The sequence below is a fragment of the Lampris incognitus genome, chromosome 4 (assembly GCF_029633865.1).
Source record: "Lampris incognitus isolate fLamInc1 chromosome 4, fLamInc1.hap2, whole genome shotgun sequence".
Taxonomy (NCBI): domain Eukaryota; kingdom Metazoa; phylum Chordata; class Actinopteri; order Lampriformes; family Lampridae; genus Lampris; species Lampris incognitus.
Genome location: NC_079214.1, coordinates 9084440 through 9098158, shown reverse-complemented (window position 1 = coordinate 9098158; position 13719 = coordinate 9084440). Strand labels below are relative to the sequence as shown.

At 50.3% G+C, this 13719-nt stretch overlaps 1 protein-coding gene across 1 annotated transcript in view; it reads right to left on the bottom strand.

Moving 5' to 3' along the window:
• mettl15 (methyltransferase 15, mitochondrial 12S rRNA N4-cytidine) overlaps positions 1 to 13719 on the bottom strand; it is a 110790-nt gene that overhangs the window by 178 nt on the left and 96893 nt on the right. The window contains exon 6 of the mRNA XM_056279096.1: positions 1 to 436. This exon is cut by the window's left edge and continues 178 nt beyond it. Coding sequence (XP_056135071.1) covers positions 3 to 436 — 434 coding nt within the window. The 3' untranslated portion in view covers positions 1 to 2. The remainder of the gene's footprint in view (positions 437 to 13719) is intronic.

The window sequence follows — 13719 nt, the reverse complement described above, 5'->3', positions numbered from 1 at the left end:
AATCAGCGTCTCAGTGCTGCCCTGAGTTTGGCAGAACGTCCTCGCGGGTTCTCCTCGACGTCCTCCATCTGTGGGGTGAGCACTTTCCTGTTCAGGGGAACCCAGTGAACACTGTCCTCCCTCAATTCCCTCTCGGCAGCCTCCGCCTCTTCCGCGCCTGTATTTTTCTGCCTCCGGGGGGAGCGCTGCTTCGGAGCGGACAGGTCCACCCCGCGGAGGAAGTATTTGACCAACTTGTCCTCCAGAGAATGGAAGGTGAGCACACACAGACGACCCCCGGGCCTCAGAATGGCCTGGGCAGCCCGTAGGCCCGCATACAGTTCGTTCAGCTCATCGTTGACGAAGATACGCAGGGCCTGGAATGTTTTGGTGGCCACGTGGGACGTCCGCTGGAGTCGGTCTTTGCGTGCATAGAGAGCGTCAGCGGGGAACGATCCTGGCAAGAAAGAAGAGGAAAAGGTAAGAGGAGTTTGTTTTTGTATTTTCTGGACCACAAACAAAGGCTTGTAATGTGACTGCAATGCATCAAAATGTCTTGATGCGTGCTCAGTAACCCAGGTAGGAAAATCAAAGAAGGTTGAATCAGTTCATCTGGATACAACGTTTAAACATTGTAATCTGGATACAACATTTAAACATTGTATCCAGATGTATCACCTGGATACAACGTTTAAACATTGTATCCAGAACTATCACATGGATACAACGTTTAAACATTGTATCCAGATGTACCACCTGGATACAACATTTAAACATTGTATCCAGAGCTATCATCTGGATACAACGTTTAAACATTGTATCCAGATGTATCACCTGGATACAACGTTTAAACATTGTATCCAGACCTATCATCTGGATACAACGTTTAAACATTGTATCCAGATGTATCACCTGGATACAACGTTTAAACATTGTATCCAGATGAGCTGATTCAACCTTCTTTGAATGCCTTACAATATTCACTATGTTGCCTGTTTTTCTTCTCTGATAAAACTAAGATAAAGTTAAAATCAAATATGGAAACAGATGATTTCTAAATAGCAGGGCATTTGCTGACCCGGGAAACGGAGAGAATTCATTAGAAATTGTCCTATCTAAACAACTGAGGACAGAGCATCACTGAGGCAGATGTAAAATCCAGAGGAAGCACACAGAGTAACGTAGAGTTAAAGTAAAACCTTGCCAAGTCAGACTGTCAGTATGACGTGTGGATCCAGACACATTCCGAGGCGGTCTGTAAGTCTGGAGATGTGTGGTGCAAGTTGGAGTACGTAGAGGTGGATGACGAACATGCATGGACTCTATACGTTTCCTGTTCACCGCTGGTTCATTGCTACGGAGGAAAAGCTCAGGTGCCGTCTCTAACACGGAAAGTTTCGGTGAAGGGGGGGGGGGGGGTTCCGGGTGGCGTGGCGGTCTATTCCGTTGCATACCAACACGGGGATCGCCGGTTCGAATCCCCGTGTTACCTCCGGCTCGATCGGGCTTCACTGCAGACACAATTGGCTGTGTCTGCGGGTGGGAAGCCGGATGTGGGTATGTGTCCTGGTCGCTGCACTAGCGCCTCCTCTGGTCGGTCGGGGCGCCTGTTCGGGGGGGAACTGGGGGGAACAGGGTGATCCTTCCATGCACTACGTCCCCCTGGCGAAACGCCTCACGGATCGGCAGAGTGGGTGGAGCAGCGATCAGGACGGCTCGGAAGAGTGGGGTAATTAGCCAAGTACAATTGGGGAGAAAAAGGGGGGGGGAAGTTTCGGTGGAATGCAGGCATTGGCTGAGGCCGAGCCCATGCCCCGATGTCTCTTTCGGGAGGAGTTCTGTCTTCCCACATAGCACCCCCACCCCCCCATCCAGAAGGAAGATGCACCGGCAGGATGGAGAGAAGGTACAGGAACAAAATGAATTAGACAACCAGATGAATTGGAAGAGAAAGAAGAGATTAATAGAGAGAGAAAGTGAGCGGTGTGGCATTTCTCTCCTCCTGCGCTCAACAGCAGTAGGTGTGACTCACCCCTCTAATCAATACGATGCCTGCGCAGCGAGGACCAGCCCTGGCTTGGTCTCGCCAAGTTGTGTGCTATCTCTGTAATTCATCTTTCATCGGTCCCACAGACAAGGCCGGGGAGAGAAGGAGAGATTTAGAGGTGTGCAGAGGATGAGGAGGCGGAGGAGGAGGAGGAGGAGGAGGAGGAGGAAAAGAAAGAAAGGTGTTTAAGAGGGAAACGCATCACCGTGATTGCATTACAGAGTAATCTGCAATATTACCAAATACGAAGCTATTACTCCGGCGTCTTCGGTTTCGCCGGTGGACGCGGTCAATAGGAAAAACTGAAACCAAACCCTCCTGTCAGTCACAAGATGGATTCACAAGGCACGCCGGAGCAAAGGAGGTTCTGCCTCCCTGCCGGGTGAAAAATGATTTTTTTTCCCTCCCTCTTTCAGATAAGGACGATGGGTTGAACCTCGGCTAATCGTTGAAAGACATACCCCTCGTCGCTGGTATTACCTTGCTTATCTCTCGACGGCACAGAGGAATTATCTGATTTGTGCCATCTCGAGTCCTGCTGAAGCGACGCCCGTATTCAACGAGAACAAATCACCCGTCCATCTCCCGCACTGTGGGAAAATACACCGCCTATGACACATACGGCATCCATCCATCCATTATCCAGGCCGCTTATCCGAACTCGGGCCGCGAGATGCTGGAGCCTATCCCGGCAGCAGGCGGGCACATACGGCACGTTTCCCAGAATTCAAGTTTCAAGTTGAACAACACCACGTGGCCGCAGCCACATATTCCACAGTTTATGTTTCTTCGCACGTCAGTCTTTAACCACTGCATTACTGTCAGCATGTGTACCAAACATCACCACGGCAGGGTGGCATGTGACAACAAGCGATATAAACATAGTCAGAGGTGGAATAAGGTGGATGAATACAGCCAAGTCGTCTATGGAAAGGACATAGGTTTGGTTATCTGCTAAGTCAAGTCGATTTTATTTGTATAGCTGCACTAGCGCCTCCTCTGGTCGGTCGGGGGCACCTGTTCGGGGGGGCAGGGGGAACTGGGGGGAATAGTGTGATTCTCCCACGCGCTACGTCCCCCTGGTGAAACCCCCCACCGTCAGGTGAAAAGAAGCAGCTGGTGACTCCACGTGTATGGGAGGAGGCATGTGGTGGTCTGCAGCCCTCCCCGGATCGGCAGAGGGGGTGGAGCAGCGATCGGGATGGCTCGGAAGAGCGGGGTAATTAGCCAAGTACAATTGGGGAGAAAAAGAGAGAGGGGGGGGGGGCAGGAAGAAACCTTAGGGAGAGGAAGCGAGGGGGGGGGGATCTCCCTCCCAAGACGGACAACGTGCAATGGATGCATCGTGCAAAAGGTTAAGAGAAAGACGGCGACGCCCATCTTCTGTAGAAGAACCTGCTGAACTGCTCTGCATGTAGCCTTACTCATCTGCCCTGGCAAGCCGGAGAAAGGACCGAAGTGGACTTGTACTGTTGGCAAAAGTGGTCCTCTGTGCTCAGTGTGCAGGCGATCTGGTCCCCGAATTTTCAATTTTCCCTCTCTAAATTATGTAAGAGTGATGGTGATAGACCTTCACGGTCAATAATTCCGTGCTTCGTGCGCCGCTCTCCCTTCCTCAGACCTACTCACTTCACATCACCGGCACTCGGTGGCCTGTGAAGAGAATAATGTCCAGTCAGTACATTTACACACAGAATCCGTGACACAGGTGTGCAGTGAACTTGACGTGTACTTGGACTGTACTCCACTATCGCTTGGCTCCGGTTCCTCCGGACGGGAAACTATTTAAATACCCGTTCGCGTTTGGATTTTTTTTTGGTCGTTGAGCAAATGAGCTACTGTGGATGGACACAGTCTCTGTCTCAGGGTGCCAAAACGTGACCGGTTTTCTTCTTCACCGTTTGATATTCGGTATACTACAGTAATCCCTGTAGGGAAATTCCTCTCTGCATTTAACTCATGCTAGCTGTGTAGCTAGGAGCAGGGGGCGGCCGCCGTGCAGCGCCCGGGGATCAACTCCAGGTCAAGTTCAACTACTTTATTTGTCACCTGCACAGAAATACAAAGTAAAACATGCAGTGAAATGAAGGGGGGGTACTCCGTCGGTCAGTTCGTTTTGCCATGCCTTGCTCAGGGGCACAGACAGGAGTATTAACCCTAACATGCGTGTCTTTTTGATGGTGGGGGAAACCGGAGCACCCGGAGAAAACCCACCGCAGACATGGGGAGAAAATGCAAACTTCCGCACAGAGGACACCCCCCCCCCCCAAAGGTTGGACAACCCTGGGGTTCGAACCCAGAACCTTCTTGCTGTGAGGGGACAGTGCTAACCACTGGACCACTGTGTCGCCACCTTTTTCCCTATACAGTTAACATATCCGGTATCAGAATGCATGTTAATACTAAGTGTCATAGGGGTTGAACTCTGGTCCTTGGGACCCCCAGAACAACTGGTTTGCTCTTCTTCCAGGTATTGCCACTGTCTAATCAGGAGGTCTGTAGACCTGGCCAAAAAGGTGAAGGTAATGAGCTACTTTGGTACCTATGTATGTTCAATATAGTACAATTTATAATGGTGCCTAATTTTAAGCTGCTATATTTCTTTTGCCTTGTATTTTTTAGGGGGGGAGGGTTCCCCCTTTTTCTCCCCAACTGCATCCGGCCGATTACCCCCCTCTTCCGAGCTGTCCCACCTGGTGCTCCACCCCCTCTGCTGATCCAGAGAGGGCTGCAGACTACCACATGCCTCCTGACAGTGAGGAGGCGTGAGGAGGACTTCTCCTTGCTCCCCAAACAGGCTCCCCGACTGACCAGAGGAGGCACTAGTGCAGTGACCAGGACACATACCCATGTAGGGATGCTCGACCGAGTCGGAGGCGACATGGGGATTCGAACCGGCGATCCCCGTGTTTGTAAGCAACGGAATAGACCACCACACCACCCGGACACCCCTTGCCTTGTATTTCTGCTTGAAATAAGCCATATAAATACAAAAGATCAGAATTATCTCGCAGGAACCAGTTTCTATGTAGTGTACAAAGGCTGGGCAGGCGGAGGTAGGAAGTAGTAGTTCTCCACCTACTTGACCACACAGACACTTCAGGACATGTGCGTTGTACTTAGCTATAAGTTATTTCTCTTGTTCCATAAAAAAATAATGGCTGGAAACAAACTAGGATGAGAGAAAATCAAATCAAGCGGGTTGTTTGTTTGATTTTCGAGTGTCAACTAACAAGAGCCCGGAGCTGTTTCCTGCACTCTCTCAGCACCTCATCACTCCTCCCTCCCCCCCCACCCCACAACAAGCTCTCACGTCGGCTGTGCAAGTGCTAGCTCCCCGAACCAAGCCGGGCCTTTCCCTTGCAAATAACAGGAATAAAATGTCATCAAAGGCGGCAAACAATTAGCAGCAGGGGTATAAATTGAATTATGCTGATATTCTGTTACAATCAGTGTCGGGTTCAACGGCTCTGGGAGCGACTTATTCCCAGTACTCTCCAGAGCCCGGGTTCCTAGAGGCGCCCTGTCACGGACATTTACCATCACCTCAAATCGAGCAGCCTGCTTAACCGCAGCTCGGCGGAGAAAACGACAGAGGAACAGGGGACGAATGATTTCAAGGCATCAGCGTCTGAGTTATTGAAAGGATGGACACACACGGAAGGGGTTTGCAGGGGCGGGGCTGGGGTATTTTCCCTTGACAAGACTGATTATTGCCTGGACACCTTCCGCGACCACTCCTTAACCCGGGGCCGTTAAAAGGATAAGTGGAATACTCATTACGTGTCATTGTTAACACAATGTAATGGGCTATGGGGGGAGAGGTGGCCCCCAGTATTAACATGCACGGGCTGTGTATAAACATGTGGCTTCAGTTTTGCAACTAACACGAGCCTAGCACATGTGCATGATCATTCCGTGCTCTTTAATTAGATACCGTTTTATTATCATCCATCCATCCATCCATCCATCCATCCATCCATTATCCGAACCGATTATCTTGCTCTCAGGGTCGCGAGGATGCTGGAGCCTATCCCAGCAGTCATTGGGCGGCAGGCAAGGAGACACCCTGGACAGGCCGCCAGGATGTCACAGGGCCCCCCCCCCACACACACACACACAAACACACAAACACACACACATTCACATCTAGGGACGACCCGAGATGACCCCCGAGGTTGGACTACCCCGGAGCTCGAACCAAGGACTTTCTTGCTCTGAGGCAACCGCGCTAACCACTGCGCCACCCCACCCATTATCATCCTTATTGCTATTATCATTATTACTGTTGTAATAATGATAATAGCAATAAATAATAATAATAACAATAATGCCACTGATACTACTGTTGCAGATAACTAAATAAGAGCGCTTGCAAAGTGCTGCAAATTAAAAGAAATGTCAACAAGTTGGAAGCATAATTTAAGCTGCTTCCAGGATTTCTGAAATGGCCTCTGTCTTAAGTGAAGTCAACTTTATTTGTTCATTCATTCATCTTCAGCCGCTTCTCTGGGGTCAGGTTGTGGTGGCAGCAAGCTAAGTAGGGCACTCCAGACGTCCCTCTCCCCAGCAACGCCCTCCAGCTCCTCCTGGGGGATCCCAGGGTGTTCCCAGGCCAGATTGGACATGTAGTCCCTACAGCGAGTTCTGGGTCTACCCCGGGGTCTCCTCCCAGTTGGCCGTTCCTGGAAAACCTCCAAAGGAAGGCGCCCAGGAGGCATCCTAATCAGATGCCCGAACCACCTCAACTGGCTGCTTTCGATGGGAAGGAGCAGCGGCTCTACTCCGAGCTCCCTCCGGATATCCGAGCTCCTCACCCTATCTCTAAGGCTGAGCCCAGACACCCTACGGAGGAAACTCATTTCAGCCGCTTGTATCTACGATCTCACCCTTTCGGTCACTACCCAAAGCTCATGACCATAGGTGAGGGTTGGAACAAAGACTGACTGGTAAATTGAGAGCTTTGCCTTCCGGCTCAGCTCCCTCTTCACCACAACGGTCCGGTACAACGTCTGTATTACTGCTGATGCTGCACCAATTCGCCTGTCAATCTCCCGCTCCATCCTACCCTCACTCGTGAACAAGACCCCGAGATACTTGAACTCCTTCACTTGAGGCAACAACTCATCCCCAACCCGGAGGGAGCAATCCACCATTTTCCGGTAGAGAACCATGGCCTCAGACTTGCCAACTTTATTTGTATAGCCTAATGTCACAAATTACAAATTTGTCTCAGTGGGCTTTACAGCATCACAACATCCTGTCCTTAGACCCTCACATCGAATGAGGAACAACTCCCTAAAAAACCTTTCAAAGGGAGACAAAATAGCAAGAAAGCTCAGGGAGAGCAACAGAGGAGGGATCTCTCTCCCAAGACAGACGACGTGCAATGGATATTGTGTTTACACAAGTTACACAATACAACATCGAAAGAGGATAACAGAATTATAATGGAGCTATAAGATATATGAAGAATATGATGAGGAGGATGCAGACAGTAATTAAACACGTCCAAAACATAATTACAGTCCGCAAAGACGTCCCCTGAAGAATCCCGAGACTGAAACATGGAAACAGAGAAAGTCACATAAAATCAGTAAAATAAAGGAACAAATAAAAAGTAAAACATCTGCTCACGGCTGGCGCCAAGAGAGAGGGAAAAAAAATCTAATTTATTTCATGAGGACATGAAACAAGGTGTGAACATCCTTTAGTTAGGCTGATCCTAATAGAGGAAGAACATCCACCAAAAACATAAAGGGCGTGAATTATGAAAAAAAAAAGGAAGAATAGAGTGCTCAAATCAAACGGGCATCGGTCCACTGAGGCAAAATAGCTGTCTATGAAGGTTGTAAGGTACATGGACTTTTAACCAACATCTTGTTGTGCTCTTTACCATGCACACGAGAGGACCCCTGCCCAATCTGTCTGAAAATGTACAGCGACCTTATAGGGTTTAATGCTGAAAACTGTCACTGTGCAAAACCACCGTATAACCTTCCCTTCCAGTGTGGGAAGATGGCGTCGCGAACTCACGTTTGCAGCGGCCTCAACCAGTACCAGCGTGGGAAGATGGCGGGGCAAACTTACATTTGCGGCGGCCTCACCCAGTACCGTCCATGCAGAGTCTTTGTTCATGTCTGTCCACGTCTTTGTTTGATGACTGGGAGAGCTGGTGCTGGATTGATCTGCTGCGTCCTGTGGGCCCGGGGACCACGTCCCTGCCCGGAGCTGAGTCCGAAGAGGGAACACCGAGGGCGGTCTGACAGGACGCGGAAGCGGGGCAGGCTAAGCTAACTGCTAGCCCATGCAGACCGGCAGTTCCGATAACACACAGGGTGGTCTGGCGGCGGCCTCGCCTGGCGTTGACTGTGTTTTTGGTGTGGCCGTGTGGCGTGCAGGGAGGTGTGTCAAAGGTGTCTGGCTGGGAGAGCTGGCATTAAATCAGCTGGGGGACCTTGGTCTACTGCGTTCAGTGGGCCCAGGGACCACGGCCCTGCTGGAGCTGCACCCGAGGAGGAAACACTGAGGGCGGTCTGACAGGACACGGAAGCGGGGCAGGCTAAGCTAACTGCTAGCCCATGCAGACCGGCAGTTCCGATAACGCCGAGGGCGGTCTGACAGGACGCGGAAGCGGGGCAGGCTAAGCTAACTGCTAGCCCATGCAGACCGGCAGTTCCGACAGTCATCCTGGCTGGCGTTCGTTCTCCTGGACAGTGATTTTTTTGTTCGGTAGTTTGGATATATGTGTTCTTGTGATTTTTAGATATGTGTTTTTGTCTTTGTGTTGCATTGCTGTGGGCTGGGGGAAACCATATTTCGTTCCATTTCATGTACATGAAATGAATCTTGAAATGACAAAGTGTTTCCTGATAAAACCCACAACATTAGCACTGGAGGGCAGCACACACATCGACTGAGTTTGTATTGGCAGAACTACTGTGCAACTAGGCAAACGGGCTACACGGGCTGTTTAAAAACACTGCACAGCCACAACCTTACTCGGGCTCGACAGGTGAGTTCGCTGCGAGTTCCTTTACACAGGCGGTTTCTCTAATGTTTCAGTGAAGGTCTCTCACCCGCTGTCTAGCTCAGCTCCTCCTCCCTGACGGAAAAGTTGTCACACAGGCAGCCCACGCAAGCACGATGGTCGCCTATTTGCTGAACTACAATTAAAATTGCAGTGTTCTAGCAGATGTTTGTATCAGTCACCCCAATCCACAGCAGAAAATCACAGGCCAGACAAGGACAAGATGAGAAGGGGATGAGGAGAGGGAGCTGAATGAGGAAGAGGAGGTGACAGAGGATGGTGAATAAGTTAGACAGGAAGGTGAAGGCAGACAAAGAGGCTGGAGGAGAGGATGGAGAGAGATGAGGATTTTGCAGAAAGTATTTAAAGCAGAGGAGATGAGAGCAACATAACAGAGAAAGAAAAAGTGAAGACTTTAAACTTACAGTAAATACACAATCGCACATATGCTCTCACTCTCTTTCTCTCTCACACACACCCAAAGACCTCAATTAAAAAGTCTTCTGTAAGAAATACTGTACTGTGATCTTCTCCTGGATCGGCACCTTGCCGTGGTGGAGAAGCTTGCACGTACCAATGACCCCAAGAGCTATGCAACCTGGAGCTTGGTTCCTGGTAGGGTCACCCAAGGCGAATAGGTCAAGGGGGAGGTTCCAGAAGAAGCGCGATCCAACAAAGACCTCAACAGAAGAACTGGCGGAAGATGTCTCCTGGTCACAACGGCAGTGAAGGCGGATGAAGGCTACAACAGAGGGTGGCCCCCAATCCCCTTGGTTCTCCATGTCATTGGACTCTGGCCACCCCCTGCCAAGGACCGTGTGGTGGCTGCAGGCACATCAGCCTCTCCACCTAAAAAGCTGTCACACGCAGGCATCCTCCCATTATGCGGCTCCAGGATCAGCCTCGAGTTGGGGATTGGGTTGGGGATGAGTTGTTGCCTTGAGTGAAGGAGCTCAAGTATCTCGGGTCTTGTTCACAAAGTGAGGGTAGGATGGAGTGGGAGATTGACAGGCGGATTGGTGCAGCATCAGCAGTGATGCGGACGTTGTACAGGACTGTTGTGGTGAAGAGGGAGCTGAGCTGGAAAGCAAAGCTCTCAATTTACCAGTCAATCTTCATTCCAACCCTCACCTATGGTCATGAGCTCTGCATAGTGATCGAAAGGCTGAGATCGCAGATACAAGCAGCTGAAATTAGTTTGCTCCATAGGGTGTCTGGGCTCAGCCTAAGAGATGAGGAGGGTGAGGAGCTCGGACATCCGGAGGGAGCTCAGTGTAGAGCTGCTGCTCCAGCTGAGGTGGTTCAAGCATCTGATTAGGATGCCTCCTGGGCGCCTTCCTTTGGAGGTTTACCGGGCACGACCAACTGGGAGGAGACCCCGGGGTAGACCCAGAACTCGCTGGAGGGACTACATGTCCAATCTGGAACTGGGAACGCCTTGGGATCCCCCATGAGGAGCTGGAAGGCGTTGCTGGGGAGAGGGATGTCTGGAGTGCCCTACTTAGCTTGCTGCCACTGCGACCCGACCCCGGAGAAATGGCTGATGATGCAATGAGATGAGGATCGGCCTCTAAGTCCACCTGAGGACCCAGAGGGAGGACGGTCATACTCGACCCCGAGAGACCGCCGATGACTCGTGTGATATTGCTGAAATATTCTGAGAGATGTGCCTGTGGCAGTGGGCCACGGCTTGTCTACTGACGGTTGTATTGTCAGCTCACCCGTCAGGCATCAACACTCAGACACAGCTAACCTGTACTTCACCAACAGTAAACAAGGCAGTGTGTCATTGCGATTTAACTGCAAGCACGAGCCGAAGGTGATGTTATTCCCGATAAGACACTCCATTTTTTACTATCGGTTAAATACAGGTTAGCTGTGTCTGAGTCTGAATGCAACAGTCAGCAGGCAAACCGCGGCCCAGTGCCACAGACGCTTCTCTCAGCAGTATCTTAAGAGTTGTTCTCTGGCTTTAAAGATGAGAAAGACGAGAAACCCAGAAACATTGTTTAAAATATTTCCTACATCAAAATAATGAAATATTTCAATATTTCCTTTTTGGATTTTTCCACGTTTTTCTCCCCAATTGTACTTGGCCAAATGCCCTGTTTTCTGAGCCGTCCCGGTCGCTGCTCCACCCCCCTCTGCCAATCCGGGGAGGGCTGCACACTACCACATGCCTCCTCCGATACATGTGGAGTCGCCAGCCGCTTCTTTTCACCTGACAGTGAGGAGTTTCACCAGGGGGACGTAGCAAGTGGGAGGATCACGCCATTCCCCTCAGGTCCCCTTCCCCCCTGAACAGGCGCCCCAACCGACCAGAGGAGGCGCTAGTGCAGTGACCAGGACACATACCCACATCCGGCTTCCCACCTGCAGACTCGACCAATTTTGTCTGCCCGACCAAGCCGGAGGCAACACGGGGATCGAACCGGAGATCCCCATGTTGGTAGGCAACGGAATAGACCGCTACGCCACCCGGACGCCCGTACTTCAATATTTTAAAAGACAACCACCTATGCACAACGCTTGACAAGACGTCATCAAAAAAGCTCCAAAAATGGCTGCTTAGCAGTAATGGATGCTGAACTCGGGAGAGAGAATGGACGGTTTTCAACATGCGGTCCTCACAGGTTCATGTTGTACCTGCACATATGCCACACTGCCCGACGAAGACGGCGAAGAAACGCAGAGGCCGGTTTTATAACAGCTGCAATGCGACGCACCACAGATTTCAATTTTAATTAACTCGAGGAAAATTAACTTCATTTTCTGGGCAATCGCATCCCGAAACATTCACCGCCTGCTGTAGCTGTTTATGGTCGAGCACACTTACACGGCAACCACGTTCTATTATAATAATAATAATACAATTTATCTGTCGAGCACTTTTCCAAGTACTCTCAGGCACTTCACACAAGTTAAAATGAACATAAAAGCGACACAACACAAACGTAAAACACACAACATTAATCACACATTAAAAGCAATTCTGAAAAAGTGAGTTGTGTTACTGGTGTGAACGGGGACGGATCGGTGAGGTCTCCGATGGCTTTGGGGAGGGGGTTGCCATGGAGAAGGCTGTTTCCACCCCCCAACATCGCATCATCTCTGTATCACGACTTCAACTTCCCCACGTCAAGAGAGTGTACACTTTTTTTTTGGATCCCCCCCCCCCCCTTTTCCTCCCCAATTGTACCTGGCTAATTACCCCACTCTTCCGAGCCGTCCCGGTCGCTGCTCCACCCCGTCTGCTGATCCGGGGAGGGCTGCAAACCACCACATGCCTCCTCCGATACAATGTGGCGTCGCCAGCCGCTTCTTTTCACCTGACAGTGAGGAGTTTCGCCAGCGGGACGTAGCACATCCCCCCCCCCCAGTACCCCCTCACCCCCAAACAGGCACCCCGACCGACCAGAGGAGGCACTAGTGCAGTTACCAAGACACATACCCACATCTGGCTTCCCACCCGCAGACACGGCCAATTGTGTCTGTAGGGACGCCCGACCAAGCCGGAGGTAACGCGGGGATTCGAACCAGCGACCCCATGTTGGTAGGCAACGGAATAGACCGCTACGCTACCCAGACGCCCTGTAAGATCATTTTTTTAGTCGTTTCTATGCACGTTTTCTTTTGTGCAACTTCAAATTTTATATGAAAACATGTTGATAGAAACACACCTAATGTTACAGTCGAAGCAACAAAGTGGAAGCAAATGTAGCTAGCACGTAAAATAGCTTGTAAATCGACACTATGTAACGCTACAAATAACAAACGAAATAAATAATGACAAAGTAAACATAAATTAAATGAGAATATTAGTAAACCCTACTAGCTAGCTTGCTGCTTTTTAGTTATAAATTTTTTAATAATAATAACATTTCTATAGCGCTTTTCTAGACACCCAAAGCGCTTCACATTGAAGGGGGTTACTCACTTCAACCACCACCAATGTGTAGCACCACCTGGGTGATGCACGGCAGCCATTTTGCGCCAGAACGCTCACCACACATCAGCTTGAGGTGCAGAGGGAGGAGTCATCGAGCCACTTACATGGGGGGATGATTAGGTGGCCAGATGGAGAGAGCACCGGGGAACCCCCTACTCTTTGTGATAAGTCCCATGGGATCTTTAATGACCACAGTGAGTCAGGACCTCGGTTTAATTACTCATCCGAAAGACGGCATCTCCTGCAGCACAGCGTCCCCGTCACTACACTGGGATTCGATATTTGTTGTTTTTATTAGGACCAGAGGGAAGACTGCCTCCTACTAGCCCACCGCCACCACTTCTGGCAGTAACTCGGTTTTCCCACGAGGTCTCCCATCCAAGTACTAGCCAAGGCCACACCTGCTTAACTTCTGTCATTTGGCAGAGCCAGGGTACATGTTGCTATGGCTACCGTATATTTTCTAGTTTAGTCTGGATGTCTAATGGATGTTCTGAAACCCATCCACTGTTGACACTTGATGACAGTCGTCGATGAAATAAATCAGCTGTTGGAAATGGAGCGATTCAGGACCCTGTGACGTTACAGTACATAACACACACAGCTCACGGCCAATCACATCGCTCCATCACAACCAACTTTTGCATAATATTGATTAACCAACTGTGTGTCTCCCCCCGCGGCGAGATGAGGACCTGAAATACGCTGGTTTCA